We start from the raw sequence: 17008 nt of genomic DNA on the forward strand, positions 1-17008 counted from the left end.
AACAAAACCAAAAACTGTCAGAATGGTGAAAAACATCAGTCTTCAGGGTCTCTGAATAGGCCCAATTCCACAATTATATTTTGTTGTTCTAGGAGGTTAGTCATAATTGGACGCTGCTGTATTCAACATATAATTTTTAACCTCAGCTCGCCAGACTGTGGACTCAAGAGCTCTAGGAAATGGTAAAGATGGTCTGGTGCCTCCTGGGTGGAAAGTGGCCCCGGACCATGCCCAGCAGCTGCCGGTAGCGGAGCATGTACAGGTATGGGAGCATGGCACGGGGAAGCATCATGAGTACCTCACTGTTCGTCGCCAGGAGCCATGTGTGAGTCCTGGCGCCAATGTGATGGTACCTGGTCAGCACCATGTCCAGGGAGAACACCACCCCTGTGCTCACGTACAATGTGATCAGCACTGAGTGGATCAGCAGGGTGCCCCTGGCCCGGGAATAGCCCTGCCCCCAGATGCCTGAAGTCTTGGCCTCTGCATAGATCCTCCAGAAGCAGTAGGCAATGAGAGCCGTGCAAAGGAAGAGAACGCACAGAATGGAGGTGTAGGTAACAATGACCAGGGTGCCACATCCCTGCTGGGTGCCCATGCTCAGCAGCAGAATGCATGAGGCTCCTTGCTCCTCCAGCTGGTCATCCTGCCACTTACTGAGCCAAAGAAGGAATGAGGGGAAGCAGCAGGACACCAGCCAGATGAGGGCCACAGACTTCCAGGCAGCCCCATGGGACATGAAGGAGCGGTAGCGCAGAGGATGAGTGACTGCCAAGTAGGTGTGCAGCACAGTGGCCGTGAAGGACAGGATGGTGCTGGTGCAGGCGGCGACGACAGCGTCAGTGAGAATCCCACAGGCCATACGGCCCAGCTCCCAGCCACCCAGGCTGCTGGAGGACATGAGCATATGGAGGAGAATGTAGGCCAGGTCTGAGTGCAGGATGTTGGCCAGCAGCAGGTAGTGGGGCTCCTGCCTCAGCCGTTGGTTCCGCAGGATGGTCACCAGCAGCAGGGGGCTCACAGCCAGTGTGGCTGCAGCCAGCAGGCTCGAGGGAAGGAAGAGCCAGTGCAGCATGGAGCTGCGCACTCTGAGGTCCTCCAGGCCCAAGGAGGTGTTGCTGGCTGCTTGGGGCATGCAGGGTGTCTTGCTGATGAGTTGGACCAGGGCTGGCCAGGCTGTAGTGCCCACAGGGCAAGATGCCAGCTCATCCCCCATGCTTCCTGGTAGGAATAGCTGGCTTTGTCACAGGTTATTCATTCTGCACCTGCCCAGAGTGTTGGTCTGCCCCACAGGGGTCCTGATCGTGCCACTCCTCTGTAGAGATGCCAGGCTCTGGCAGGCCTTAGGAATGACTGCTTAATAAAGATTTAAAAAAAAAAAAAAAAAAAAAAGTGAATTCCAACTCACACCTGGCTTCCGGCATTCGCATTTCTGCAACTGTGGGGCTGCATGTGCGTGGGCAGACATAACAGATCATCTCACTGCCACCATTTTGCAGTCCCTGACCTCACCAGAAGCATCCCCCGTTTCAGTGGCCCTCAAACCTGTCTGCTTGGCTCACAGGGCGTGTGCAGTGGATGTTCTCCACACTGGATTATATTCAGGGCGGCCCTGCCAGAAAGGAAGCAGCAGCTGTCTGGAACTAGGATCACTGCGCTGTAAACTAGAGCTACAGACTCAGTAAATTGGACCGGCCTGGAGGGGCCTGGGCACATTCACATTTCCTCACAGAGCCCTGGGTGTGGCCTCCAGCTCAGCGTGACCCTGTGCATGCATGTGAGTGTGTCTCCTACACCCCTCCCACCCAGGGCTCCATGTGAGAGTGTTCCCTGCCCCTAAAACCTCAGCTGACTTGTAGGGTCGCTGTGTAATGGAAATGTCCCTTCCTCTGGGGAGGAAAAGGCCTGGGAGGCAGAGACCTCATAGGAGCTAGTGGGGAGGAGCAGAAGGCAAGCTCCCCAGGCACGGCTTGTCGGGGGTGTAGATGGTGGGGTGAACTCAGGCAGAGCCAGCGGCCAGGACGGCTAGTGGTGTTCGGGGATCCAGTTCAGGTGAATCCTCCCACTCTCGAGGTGCTGGCTGCGTGGCCTTGAAAAGCTTTGCTCCAGTTTCCTTATCTGTGAAACACGAGTGCCATCCACACTGACCTCATGGAAATGTTGCGGAAGCCCAGAGGTGAAGGACTCAGCACAGTGCATAGCCTAAGGTAGATGCTGAGTCACTGTTAGGTCTCCCACTTACAGCATCCTCCGAGGCTTGGTCCCCTCAGCCCACAGATCCTCTGCCATCACTGCAGAACCGGCTGCGCTTGGCTGCTGGCAGCCTGAGAGCCCTGCCCAACACCCGCCGCCGGCCTGGCCGACTGCTCCAGAAGGCAGGAGCCGCGTGGGAAGAGGCAGGATATTTTTAGGGTCAGAGAGAGGCAAAAATATCAGATGCTGGGGATGAGACCATGTCCACTGCTGCCCGGGGACCATGTTAGTCACAGCCCAAGACCATGTCCACAACAGCCCAGGTACCACGTCCAGAACCGCCCCGGACCACGCCCTCCGCAGACCTGGACCAAGACCATCTCACCCCGGGGACCACGCCCGCCGCAGCCAGGGACCACGCCCATCTCAGCCCGGGGACCACGCCCACCACAGCCCCGGACCACGCCCATCTCACCCCGGGGACCACACCCAGAACCGCCCCGGACCACGCCCCCCGCAGCAAGGGACCACGCCCATCTCAGCCCGGGGACTACGCCCGCTGCATGCCGGGGCCACGCCGAGAAACGCCCCGGACCACGCCCTCCGCAGACCTGGACCAAGACCATCTCACCCCGGGGACCACGCCCACCACAGCCCCAGACCACGCCTGCCGCAGCCAGGAACCACGCCCTCCGCAGCCAGCGACCACGCCCATCTCAGCCCGGGGACTACGCCCGCTGCAGGCCGGGGCCACGCCCAGAACCGCCCCGGACCACGCCCATCTCTGCCTGGGGAATACGCCCGCCGCAGCCAGGGACCACGTCCGGAACAACCCCGGACCACGCCGAGAACAGACCCGGATCACGCCCGCCGCAGCCCAGGAACCACGCCCAGAACAGCCCCAGACCACGCCCGCCGCAGCCCGGAACCAGGTTCTCCTCTGAGGGTCTGTTACAGCAGCTGCCGGGAGCAGCAGCGCCTGCGCCCTCACGGCCGATAACGGTACAGAAGCTAAGGGTGGTTCTGAGAAAGCCCATCTCCTCTTCCCGAGAAACCGCGAGGCCACAGGGGGGACTCCGCCTCCCTGCCCCAGCTGCCCTGGCCTGCACTCCCTGTGGGCCCCCTGCACTTTCATCGGTCCCAGGCCGGGAGAGGGAGCGCAGCCCTTCGCAGGTCACGCCCTCTGCGCGGGCGCTCTGTGTGCTGCAGGGCTTTGGGCCAAGGCCAAGGCTCTCTCTGCTGTCCAGCCCAGCAGAACGACCCTCGCCGGCCTTTGGCGTCTTAGAATGCAGATTCTCTGGGGGAGGGAAACTCGTTAAATGACAACCCCTCAGTAAAAATGTAGCTGTGAGCGAAATCGTTCTTATGGCCGGTGGCAAGAAACAACTTCATGCGGAAAGTGCTATCTCCCATGGTGTAGGAGCCGCAAAAAAAAAAAAGAAAGAAAAAGAAAAAGAAAGAAAGGAAGAAAGAAAGAAAAGAAAAGAAAGAGAAAGAAAGAAAGAAAGAAAAAGAAAAAAGAAAGAAAAAAAGAGGATACTGAACATGCCTCCTGCTGAGAATCATCTTAGGACTTAAATAGCCCATAAAACAATGTCAGAGCACTGCGAGGATGCTGCCCCGATGGGAACATCAGTTTGGTCTCACTTGCCGAGGTCCCCTATCTAGGCTGCCCTCCTGGGAAAATGCAGACAGAGGCTCAACGGAGTGGGGGCCGGGACAGGGAGGCGGGGTCCGTCTTACCGCATCATGGTTTCTCCTGAAGGGAGGATGAGCTTTCTCAGAACCACCCTTAGTTTCTGTACTGTAATCAACCCCAGAGGTGAGATCACCCAGCCCTGGTTAGGACCCCACAGCCTTTAACTGCTCTGCCCCGTTCCTGTGATCACAGGGCAGGACAGGCCTGCTGGCCGTGGGTGCAGACGCAGGGTGGGTGTGTAGCACAGGCTGGTGAATCTGAACATAAATTTGGAAGTCGAATCTCAGCCATCCGTAGCACTTCAAGAGCCTGAAGATGCTGGAGTGTCCCTGCCCTCTAGGAAGCTGGAGGTAAACTGAGGCTATAGGCATGACTAATGCAAACATGTTCAAACCGCAGAACGGACATGCTCCTGGGTCCTCCTACTGAGGTATGGTAACAGTGACCACCCACGGCCTCATCGTGGAGCCCCTTCTGTACAGGCACTGGGCACATCTCACAGAAATGACATGCTATCTGTGGGAAACTGAAGCCCAGGGAGGTTAAGTGCCTTGCCTAAGGTCACCTTTTGAGAGAGTTCAGTGTAAGAAGCCATCTTTCCTGAGACTTGCAGACCCTGTTGCTGTGTCCCCCAGTGATGGCAGCAGGAGATACTCACCGTGGTGTCAGGTTGATGCTCAAGGGGTCAGAGTGTGGGCAGTGGGCACTGGCAGAGGTGACTGAGACTTCCAGCTGGGCCTCCCATCACACAGGAGCTCCCAAAGGCAGCTGGCAGCCAGGACTACCAGGTTGGAAAGGATGATCTAAACAGGGGCTGCTAGTCTCCTGGCAGCAATACAGTGTCCCTCAGCAACTGGTCATATCACCTGACCTAGCTGCAGGAGACAGAAAATCTCCACCCCTGGGCCCTCATCACCGCACCTGGGTACGTGCATGTGTGGCAGAGAACTGACGTGGCAAATTCTGGGTGCCATTTTACATTTCCTTTCATCCTCCGGAAGCCTGCTGAGGATCAGGAAATTGATGTGCATATGAGGCCAATTAATTTTCCCAAAGCCATCTAGCAAATAAGTGGCAGAGAATAGGCATGTCTCACTCCAAATCCTGTGTTATTTCCATCCTCAGGCCATCTGTTTCCTGAATGATCTTTCTACCTCTATCTTCCTGGCTGGCATTGGTACTGGACTCTTCATCACCATCATAATCTCCATCAGTATCAGTCAACACATCTTCATTACCTTTACGTTTTCATCACTATCACCATCACCATCATCACATTACCACCATCACAGTTGTCATAGTCTGTTTAATGCTACTATCACAGAATACTTGAGACTGGGTAATTTATTTAAAAAAACCAGAGATTTATTTCTCACAGTTCTTGAGGCTGTGAAGTTCAAGATCAAGTTGCCAGCATCTTGTGATGGTGTTCTTGCTTGTCATACCATGATGGAAGGTGGAAGGGCAAGACAGCACATGTGAGAAAGAGAAGAGAAGGAGGCCAAACTCATCCTTTTATCAAGAACCCCCTCCCAAGATAATTAACCACTTCCACTTCCATTATAATACCATTAATTCATTCATGAGGTCAGAGCCCCCATTACTTAATCACCCCCTAACGGTCCTACCTTTCAACACTGTTGCATTAGGGATTGTTTCCAACACATGAACTTTAAGAAACACATTCAACCCATAGCAGCCATATCATCACCACCACTGTTGTTATTACCGCCATCATTATCATCCCTATCTTCATTGGCACCATCCATCACTATTCTCACTGCCATCATCATCACCATCATCTCCTCCTCTTCACCATCATTATCATCTCGTGATGGCGATTATCCCGTGTGAAATAAAACTTCTCACTGATTTCTCATTGCTCTTAAGATAAAATCGAAAATCTTGGTCTTAATGCACAAACCCTATTGCAGCTCATCTGTATTAGACCATTCTTGCATTCCCATGAAGAAATACCTGAGGCTGGGTGAGTTATAAAAAATAGTTTCATTTTTGCTCATGGTTCTGCAGGCTGTACAGGAAGCGTGGTGCCAGCATCTGCTTTTGGGGAGGGCCTCAGGATGCTTACAATCATGGTGGAAGGCAAAGGGGGAGAAGGCATGTCTCATGGCAAGAGTGGAAGCGAGGTGTGGGGGGAGTTCCTGGACTTTTAAACAACCAGATCTCACATAAACTAACTGAGAACTCACTTATCCCCAAAAGGATGATGCCAAATCATGGGATCTGCCCCCATGATCCAATTACCTCCCACCAGGCCCCACCTTCAACATTCAGAATCACATTTCAACATGAGATTTGGAGGGGACAAACATCCAAACTATGTCACTATCCCTTGTCCCTCCCACATCAGTCCTCTGTGCTCCAGCTCTCTCGTCTCCCTTCTACTTCTTAAAGCATGCACAACCTTTGTTATCTGGGGACATTGCTACCCTTTTCAGACATTTTACTTCTGCTCAGCCAGATCCCAGTTTGAATGACTCTTCTGGAAAATGTCTTCTGATCCTTAGAATGAACCTCAGTTCCCTGCTTTATGCATGCATACCTCAGAGACAGCATAGGTGTGGTTCCACAGCAGCTCAGTAAAGTGAATATCACAAGAAATCAAGTCACACGATTTTTTTTTAGTTTCTTGGTGCATATAAAAGTTACGTTTACACTTTAATGTAGTCTAATAAGTGCAATAGCACTATGTCTAAAAAACTCAATGTATATATCCTAATTTTCGTATACTTTATTGCTAAAAAAAAAAAAAAAAGCTATCATCTGAGGCTTCAGCAAATTATCTTTTTGCTGGTGGAGAGCCTTGCCTCGATGTTGGTGACTGCTGACTGATTAGGGTGGTGATTGCTGAAGGCTGGGGTGACGGGGCAATTTCTGAAAATAAAGAGATTTATTGCATGATTGACTTCCTTTCATGAAAGATTTCTCCATGGCATGCAATGCTGTTTGATAGCATCTTATCTACAGTAAATAGAACGTCTTCCAAAACCGGAGTCAATCTTCTCAAGCTCTGCTGCTGCTTTATCAATGAAATGGATGTAATATTTCAATATTTTCACCAGGAGCATATTCCATCTTATTAAACCACTTTCTTTGCTCATTCATGAGAAGCAACTCCTCATCTCTTACAGTTTTATCATGAAATTGCAACAATTCAGTCACATCTTTGGACCCCACTTCTAATGCTAGTTCTCCTGTTATTTCCACCACATCTGCAGTTACGTCCCCCACTGAAGTCTTGAACCTCCCAAAGTTATCCATGGGGGTTGAAAACAACTTCTTCTAAACACCTGTTACTGTTGATATTTTGACCTTCTACCATGAATAATGAATGTTCCTATTGGCATTTAAAATAGTAAATTCTTTCCAGATGGCTTTCGATTTACTTTGCCCAGATCCATAAAAGAAATCACTATCTATGGCAGCTATAGCCTTATGAAATGTATTTCTTAAATAATATGACAAAAGTTGAAATTAATTCTTGGTCCATAGGCTGAGAAAATGAATGTTGTGTTAGCAAGGACAAAATCCTTAGCCTCCTTATACATCTCCACCAGAGCTCTTGTGTGCCTTGTCAATGAGCAGTAATATTTTGAAAGGAATTTTGTTTCCTGAGCAGTAGGTCTCAACAGTGGGCTTAAAGTATTCAGCAAACCACTCTGTAAACAGATGTGCTCTCACCCAGGCTTTGTTGTTGCATTGACAGAGCACAGGCAGAGTAGATTTAGCATAATTCTTAAGGGTCCTCTGATTTTCAGAATGGTAAATAAGCATTGGCTTTAAAGTCTCCAGTTGCATCAACTCCTAAAAAGAGAGTCAGTCTGTTGTTTTGAAGCTTTGAAGCCAGACATTGACTTCTCTCTAGCTATGAAAGTCCTAGATGGTGGCATCTTTTTTCTTTTTTTCGGGGGGTTGTTGTTTGCTTGTTTTGATTTGTTTTGTTTTTGTTTTTGAGACAGAGTCTCACTCTCTTCACACAGGTTGGAATGAAGTGGTGCAATCACAGCTCACTGGAGCCTTGACTTCCCAGGCTCAGGTGATTCTCCCACCTCAGCCTCCCTAGTAGCTGGGACTATAGGCATGCACCAGCACACCCAGCTGTTTTCTTGTATTTTAGTAGAGAAAGTATTTCTCCATGTTGGCCAGGCTGGCAGTATCTTCTTTCAGTAGAAGGCTGTTTCATCTACAAGGAAAATCTGTTGTTTAGTTTGGCCACCATCATCAGTTATTATGGTATATCCTTGTATGCACTAAGATATGCCTGTACTCATATATTGCCCTTTATTTCTCTTATACCTTTGACTACAATTTTTCTTAATGTTTAATGTGTGGTTTATGCCTGCCCTTGCTATCAGGATCAGCTCCACAAAGGCAGGAGCTGTGTCTGTTCTGCCCACCAGTGTACACCCAGTGCCTATTGTACAGAGAGGTAAATGCCAGACCAGATAAAAAAATAGCTTGTCTTTAAGACTAGCAGATTTACATGGAGGGTGGGGGGGAGGATGAGGAGGAAATCTCAGGCCAAAGACTCAGTTTGAGCAGAGGCCAGGGCTATGCCATGGCACTTCACATGGGCCACCTTGGCTATGACAGGAAGATGGAGAGAAGCAACTTAAACTGCAGAGCAACAAGACTAAACTCAGCATCTGCAAGGTTAGAGTGTACATCCAGGTAGATGATGGGCTGGAAGAGTCCTGGAAGCAGAGGGAGGTGTCCTTGAGATGGACCAGGGGTAGGGAAGAGGAGTGCTCCTCCAAAGCCAGGTTCTAGATTGATCAGGAATGTCAGAGGTATGATGCTTTTCTGGAACACTCCTGGAGATCTGAGAGATTTTGAGCATATTGACATCTTTACAATTAGATTTCCAATCCGTATCAAAGTGTTGGAGTTTTGGGTATTGGAGTGTTGCTGCATCTCTTGGTTAAACCAGGATTTTTAAAAAAATTAAATAATATATACTGCTAAAGATAAACTAATTCTGATAGCTCCCATAGCCCCCCACTAATCCCCCCTCCTCTCGTTCAGTTGCTGGCCAGAACCCCTCTACCACACTGAGCTCAGCTCCTTGCAGGGCTGGGTCTCTTTGGCTCCATGCCCCAGTTCCACTTCACATGGTGGCTGCTGGCTCAGAGATGTGCCCAGTCAATTCTGGGAAGGATAAATATAATGATTGTATGTACCTGGGAGCACTGGCAAGGATGATAATGGCGTTTGGTCCTTCCTGGCATGCAACTGGACTTCCTCCTGCTCCTCCTACATACACTAGCATCTCTATTGCCCTTCTCTCCACGGCAGAGTGACATTTTGTTTATCCACGGACTGGGGTGGTGCAGTTTTGTTTTGTTTCCTTTTTGAGACAGAGTTTGCTCTTGTTGCTCAGGCTGGAGTACAGTGGCATGATCTCGGCTCACTGCAACCTCCACCTCCCAGGTTCAAGTGATTCTCTTGCCTCAGCCTCCTGAGTAGCTGGGATTACAGGCATGTGCCACCATGCCCAGCTAATTTTTTTGTATTTTTACAAAAAAATAAGCAATATGTATTTACATGTAAATATATTTATGTCTAGTTATATGTAACATAAAACATTACATAAAAATAATTGGAAGCAGGCCGGGCGTGGTGGCTCATACCTGTAATCCCAACACTTTGGGAGGCCGAGACAGGTGGATCACTTGAGGTCAGGTGTTCAAGACCAGCCTGGTCAATATGATGAAACCGTTTCTACTAAAAATACAAAAATTAGCCAGGTGTGGTGGCACGCACCTGTAATCCCAGCTACTCAGGAGACTACTCCGGGTTTCTCTATGTTGGTCAGGCTGGTCTTGAACTCCTGACCTCAGGTGATCTGTCCGTCTTGGCCTCCCAAAGTGTTGGGATTACAGGCGTGGGCCACCACACCAGGCCTATTTTATTGGATTTTAGCATACAAGTGAAGCCTTTGAAAAGCCTTTAGTCGATGACCGTATTTTTCTTCTCACCCCCATGTCCACCCCTCCTGAAGGTCCACAAAGTCTGGATAATAATTAGGCTATCTCAGCTGGTGTCCTGGTCTGCAAAGCCCTGTGGCTACCCTCCCTGCAGAGGAGCGGCTGCCCCACCCACTGTCCTCTGCTCAGCATACCCCACCGGTGCCCAGCCTAGAGTCCACATGCTTGCTGCCCCTCTGCCTGGAGCACTCCTGCCATGCAGGTCTTGGCCTGTTGTGTTCATTTATCTTTAAAGATTAATTTACCGCAAGCGCATTGTAAGCACTCTTTTATTAGCACTGTGAACTATTTGAAATATACTGAAAAGGCCGGGCACGGTGGCTCACGCCTGTAATCCCAGCACTTTGGAAGCCCGAGGCAGGAGGATCCTTTGAGTCCAGAACTTTGAAGTCATGAGTCTGAGGACAGCCTTGGCAATAGTGAGACTCTGTCTCTCCAAAAAAAATTTAAAAATTAAAAGCATAGCCATGCCTGGTGATGCATGCCTGTAGTACCAGCTACTTGGGAGGCTGAGGCGGGAGGATCGCTTGAGCCCAGGAGGTCGAAGTTAGCTCCAACCTGGTGACAGAGTGAGACTCCATTTCCAGACCAAAAAAAACCAAACAACAATTATAGCAATCACTTTGTTCTTTTATTAGCACGGTGAGGTATTTGAAATGCACTGAGAAATGTAGGCTAGGATTAGCAGACACTCATGGACCCACTATCCAGGATTAGCAAATGTTCGTTTTTTTTCCCCTATTTGCTTCCAATTATTATTATTTGAGATGGAGTTTTGCTCTGTTGCTCAGGCTGGAGTGCTGTGGTGCCATCTCGGCTCACTGCAACCTCCACCTCCCGGGTTCAAGCGATTCTCCTGCCTCAATCTCCTGAGTAGCTGATATTACAGGTGTGTGCCACCACCCCTGGCTAATTTTTGTATTTTTAGTAGAAACAGGGTTTCACCATATTGGCCAGGCTGTTCTTGAACGCCTGACCTCAAGTGATCCACCCACCTCGGCCTCCCAAAGTTCTGGGATTACAGGTATGAGCCACTACGTCCGGCCTGCTTCCAGTTATTTTTATATAACGTTTTATGTTACATATAACTAGATATAACTATATTTACATGTAAATACATATTGCTTATCATATACATTTTTTAGCATAGCAAAACCTCTCACATACAGTTACCGTCCCCTTTGTCACCATCCTCTGGCCTATTCTCTCCCTCCCCGCGCGGAGGCAGCGTCCACCCTGAACTAATACCGTCTATTCCTCCTGGTCTATTCTCTCCCTCCCCGCACGGAGGCAGCGTCCACCCTGAACTTACTGTATATTACTCCTGGTCTGTTCTCTCCCTCCGTGCGCGGAGGCAGCGTCCACCCTGAACTAATACCGTCTATTCCTCCTGGTCTATTCTCTCCCTCCCCGCGCGGAGGCAGCGTCTACCCTGAACTTACCGTATATTCCTCCTGCCCAGGTTTTTGAAGTTTTGCTGCAAATACAGGGTCCCTGAACTGCATCTAGCATTGGTTCTACGTTTGGTGCGGTTTCTTCATTCTACTGCTGGCATTTTCCACTCAATAGCCCACCTTCCAGGCCAGCTCTCTTGCCATTCACAGACCTAGTTCATTCTATGAAAATGCTCTACAGCATGCCCTTCTCCAGCTTCCTCACCACTTATTTCCCTGCTGCTTCCCGATGGACGTCTCTGCTTTTTCCAGTCTTACGAGCAGGGCAGTGACAAGGTTGCTAGGTGGAGTCTGAATGTCCACCTAGGATGTTCCCCCAGCAGGAGGAATCATCAGGTCAGCTGTGCAAGAGGTGCCTCCTCATCCCCCCACAGCATCCACCCCATGCTCCCCAGCAGTGTGTGAGAAGGCCCTGCCGGAGTGACCAGGGGACACCCGGAGGATCCGGGGCCCTCCAGGGTGGGCCAGTCTCCTGTCAAGTGCTGTGAGATTTGCTAAGTTCATTCAGGCACCATTTTGGAGATGGACCCTCTGCACTGAGGAGGAGGTGGGTTCCTGGTTGGCTCTAGATGCGTTGTGCTGTAGGTAGCATAAGGAGCTGTATTCCCTGCCTGGACACATGGTAGGACAGCCATCTGTCATCACCATCCCTGCAGCACCAGCACATCGGATGCCAGCAGGAGTGGACGGCCCCACTTCTCCCAGTGTCTTCGCCTGCCACTTTCTGGAACCTGCTCTGTCCAGTCAGGCACTGAGGGCTTCTTCAAATATAGCTGAGACCGGGAACGGATTCTTTGCCTCCAACATCAGCGACCAAGTCCTCTGGAACTACCTCCAAAGAGTAAGAGCACTTTCCTCTCTCAGACAACATGCAGGCAGGGTAGTGGCACCCCTCACTCTCAACATAGAGGGGAACATAGCCTGCACACCTGTAGATGATCTGAAGGCATCAAGGGACCATAGGACAGCAACCTCGGCCTCAGAGGGGAGGCTCTGCACAAGGGTGCTCAGTGTGGGGTGGCACTGTCAGCCTGCCCCCTCAGCCTGCCCCTCTGTTCTTCGTGATCCTGCACAGCATCTCTCTGGAATGGAGGGCAGTGAGTGCTTTCCGTCAGCCCCGCCACCATGGCTAGGGAGGAGAAGGCAGTTGCAGAGCCCTCAGGGAGCAACCTCCCCCACTGCCCAGGCTGTCATCAACACTAGTGAGACATGGCCTCTGCCCCAAGGTGCCAGTAGAGAACTTGATTAGATCGAAGGATGCAAAGTATTGTTTCTGGGTGTTGCCAGCAGAGATTAACATCTGAGTAGGTGGACTGGGAGAGGAAGACCCATATAGAGTGTGGGTGAGCACCATTCAATCAGCTGTCAGCGGTGGCTAGAAACAGCTCACTTGCTAAGTCTCCCGGTCTTCATCTTTCTTCGTGCTGAGCGCTTCATTGCTCTCGAACGTCAGACTCCTAGGTCTTCCGCTTTTGGACTGGACTTATGCCAGCAGTTCTTGGGCCTTTGGCCACAGACTTAAGGCTGCACTGTTGGCTTTCCCACTTTCCAGGTTTCTGAACTTGGACACAGCCACTCCTGGCTTCCTTTCTCCTCAGCTTATAGATGGCCTATTGTGGGGACTTCACCTAATGATCATGAGTCAATTTCTCCTTCATAACCACCCTTTTGTGTGTATGTATATATCATCTATCAGTCCATCGATCTGTCTATCCTATTAGTTCTGTCCCTCTGGAGAACCCTGATGAATACAGTGAGAAAGGTGGCTGGCACATCAGGGACCCACAGAGGAATAGAGGGGGCTCAAACATCCCCGCTAAGTGCTAAAGGCAATCCTGGAAAGAGTGAACTTTCCTTCTCCACAAGAGGAGGAGAAACAGGACGCTCTTGCGGGCCTGGGGTGGTGTGGATGGCTTGAAGGGGGATGCAGGAGCCAGAAGTACACTGAGGCTGCCAATGGAGGGAAGAGAAGGTACCAGTCCAGGGTTTGGGGCTGTGATTTTAGGTCCTGGGCCTACAAGCTGATTAGGACCCTATCAAACAGTTTAACGCTGCCACCTCGTGGCAAGCTCAGAGCAACTTATTCGTGGAGAAGAGGGGAAGAGCAAAAACCCATCTGGTGGTGAGAAAGCAATGAGAAGAGAAAGGCGCTGCCTGTCCGGGACCAGGGCCTGAGGGAGCACAGCCCCGCGGCACCTTGAGCCTGTGGAGACAGGCCGTGTGGGCAGTGGTCACCAGAGCCCGTCCGCGGAGGCCCAGTCCTGCCTTGACCCTGCCTGCAGGTCACTGTGCCACTGGGTGATGCCAGCTCCTCACCTGTAAGGAGAAGGAGCGTTGAGGCAGCTGTGAGGCCTCAGGGCACTTGCCCCACTGAGTGCCCACAGTCTGCCCAGCGTCCCACCTCTGCTCACAGCACTACAGCCTGTCACCAGGACTTCCTCCTCCGTAGGCCCACCCAGCTCATGACTGTGGCAGCCCCGTCCCACGTGCAGGCGGAACAGCATCCATCTTCTGCGCTCCCTTGGGAGCGGTGTGGGACCAGGCAGGTGGGGTCATGGTTACGGCCAGCAGTAGGACGCAGAGGGGCAGGTGGCCGGCAGGCCTGCCCACCCCACGCTCCCCACACAAGGTGGGTTTTCGTTGGCTTCAGGCTCCTCATCTGCAAAATGACAATGTGCATTATGAGGTGACGTGGTGTGGGAGGTGTGGTCCCTGGACGTCTGAGGAACAGCCTAGATGGTGGGCAGTGCATTCCAGCATCACAGCTCTCCAAAGCCCCTTTCTCTGCCCTGAAGCCCCCCAGGGCGAGGCCACCTTGGTCCTCACCCACCTGCCTAGTATGTTTCGGTCCCACCCAGTGTCTCACCCTCTGTGACACCTCCGCACCCCACACTGGGCGCCTCCTCTGCGGCCCCCTCAGGCTTCCTGCCTTGCCCACTCCTTCCAGCGTCCCTATAAAATTCTCAGTCTCATCCTCTACACTTCTGGCTACATTGGGGAGGGGCGCATTACTTTTTTTCCGGTATTTTTTAAATTGTGGTAAAATATACATAACATAAATTTGTCATTTTAACCAGTTTTAAGTGTACAGTTCAGTGGCAAGAAGTACATTCACGTTGTTGTGCACCATCACCGCCATCTGCCTCCAGGACTTTTTCATCTTTCCAAACTGACGCTCTGTCCCATTCAACACGAACTCCCCACTCCCCTCCCTGCAGTCCCCACCATTCTACTTCCTGTCCCCAGGACTCTGGCCTCTCGGGGCCTCTCGAGGCACCTCACGGGAGTGGGGCCCCACAGGTGCCTTCTTTCACTTAACATCATGTCTTTAAAGTTCATCCATGTAATGTATCAGAATTTCATTCCTTTTCAAGGGTGAATACTATCCCACTGTATGTTTATACCACATTTTATTTATCCATTTATCTACACATGGACGCTTGGGTTGATTCCACCTCTGGGCTTTGTGAATGAAGCTTCTAGGCAGACAAACTGTATCTTTTTTTTTTTTTTTTTTTTTTTTTTTTTTCTTTTTTTTCTTTTTTTTTTTTTTTTTTTTTTTTTTTTTGAGACGGAGTTTCACTCATGTTACCCAGGCTGGAGTGCAGTGGCGCGATCTCGGCTCACCGCAACCTCCGCCTCCTTGGTTCAGGCAATTCTCCTGCCTCAGCCTCCTGAGTAGCTGGGATTCTTTTCTTTAACAATGTTGAATATTGGCCCCCACTCTCTTCTGGCTTGTAGGGTTTCTGCTGAGAGATCTGCTGTGAGTCTGATGGGCTTTTCTTTATGGGTAACCNTCAGCCTCCTGAGTAGCTGGGATTACAGGCACGCGCCACCATGCCCAGCTAATGTTTTGTATTTTTAGTAGAGACAGGGTTTCACCATGTTGACCGGGATGGTCTCTATCTCTTGACCTCGTGATCCACCCGCCTTGGCCTTCCAAAGTGCTGGGATTACAGGCGTGAGCCACTGCGCCCGGTGACAAACTGTTTCTTTAAGACCCTGCTTCCAATTCTTCCAGTGTATACCCAGAAGTGGAATTGCTGAACCATAGGCTAATTCTGTTTAATTTTTTGAGGAACTGTCCTAACTTTAAGTTTAATTTTTAAATGAAGTTTAAGTTTTATTTTTTAATTTGATGTTCAATGTTTTTGAGGAACTGGCATTCATAACAGCTGCAGCATTTTAGATTCTCAACAGCAGTGCAGAGGGTTCTGGCTTCTCTACATCCTCAACAACAGTTTTTATTTTCTGTGTTTTTAATGGTAGTCATCCCAAGGGATGTCAAGTGGTATCTCATTGTTTTGATTTGCCTTTCCCTAAAGATTACTGATGTTGAGCATCTTTTCATATGCTATTGGCTATTTGCATGTCTTCTTTAGAGAAATGTCTATTCACGGCTGGGTGCATTGGCTCACTTTTGTAATCCCAGCACTTAAGGAGGCCGAGGCGGGCAGATGACCTGAGTTCAGGAGTTTGAGACCAGCCTGGCCAACATGGTGAAACCCTGTCTCTACTTAAAATTTAAAAAAATTAGCTGGGCATGGTGGTGGGCACCTGTAATCCCAGCTACTCGGGAAGCTGAGGCAGGAGAATCACTCGAACCTGGGAGATGGAGATTGCAGTGAGCCAAGATTTTGCCATTGCACTTCAGCCTGGGCGACAAGACTGAAACTGTCTTGAAAAAAAAAAAAAAAAAGTCTATTCAAGTCATTTGCCAGTTTTTGAATTGAGGTCTTTGATTTTTGTTGTTCAGTTATAGAAGTTTAATAAAACATACTCTGGATATTAACCTCTTTTCAGATGTATGATTTACAAAGAAAAAATTAGTTCAAGGCCGGGCACAGTGGCTCACGCCTATAATCCCAGCACTTTGGGAGGCCGAGGCGGGTGGATCACGAGGTCGAGATCGAGAACATCCTGGTCAACATGGTGAAACCTCGTCTCTACTAAAAATACAAAAAAATTACCTGGGCATGGTGGCGTGGCCTGTAGTCCCAGCTACTCGGGAGGCTAAGGCAGGAGAATTGCTTGAACCCAGGAGGCAGAGGTTGCGGTGAGCCGAGATCGTGCCATTGCACTCCAGCCTGGGTAACAAGAGCGAAACTATGTCTCAAAGAAAAAGGAAAGAGCTCTTCCCTTTTGCGGCCATCACCTAAGCGGGAGCTGCCAAAATGAAGTTCAATCCCTTTGTGACTTCCGACCGAAGCAAGAATCGCAAAAGGCATTTCAGTGCACCTTCCCACATTCGCGGGAAGATTATGTCCTCCCCTCTTTCCAAAGAGCTGAGACAGAAGTACAACGTGTGATCCATGCCCATCCGAAAGGATGATGAAGTTCAGGCTGTACGAGGACACTAGAAAGGTCAGCAGATTGGCAAAGTAGTCCAGGTTTACAGGAAGAAATACGTAATCTACATTGAACGGGTGCAGCGGGAAAAGGCTAATGGCATGACTGTCCATGTAGGCATTCACCCAGCAAGGTGGTTATCACTAGGCTAAAACTGGACAAAGACCGCAAAAAGATCCTTGAACGGAAAGCCAAATCTCGCCAAGTAGGAAAGGAAAAGGGCAAATACAAGGAAGAAACAATTCAGAAGATGCGGGAATAAAGTAACCTTATATACAAGCTTTGATTAAAACTTGAAACGAGGA

General features: G+C 50.1%; 2 protein-coding genes across 2 annotated transcripts in view; one reads left to right on the forward strand and one right to left on the reverse strand.

The window, feature by feature from the left end:
• Positions 1-34: 34 nt before the first annotated feature.
• GPR148 (G protein-coupled receptor 148) lies at positions 35-1292 on the reverse strand. The gene has a single exon (XM_017517544.2). The coding sequence runs from the start codon at positions 1214-1216 to the stop codon at positions 173-175; it is 1044 nt and encodes a 347-aa protein (XP_017373033.1). The 5' UTR covers positions 1217-1292; the 3' UTR covers positions 35-172.
• A 10681-nt stretch (positions 1293-11973) lies between these two features.
• LOC119469364 (coagulation factor XII-like) overlaps positions 11974-17008 on the forward strand; it is a 16260-nt gene continuing 11225 nt past the window's right edge. The window contains exons 1-2 of the mRNA XM_037734565.1: positions 11974-12195; positions 13221-13326. Coding sequence (XP_037590493.1) covers positions 11974-12195; positions 13221-13326 — 328 coding nt within the window. The remainder of the gene's footprint in view (positions 12196-13220; positions 13327-17008) is intronic.

The sequence above is a fragment of the Cebus imitator genome, unplaced genomic scaffold (genome assembly GCF_001604975.1).
Source record: "Cebus imitator isolate Cc_AM_T3 unplaced genomic scaffold, Cebus_imitator-1.0 Scaffold635, whole genome shotgun sequence".
Lineage (NCBI taxonomy): Eukaryota > Metazoa > Chordata > Mammalia > Primates > Cebidae > Cebus > Cebus imitator.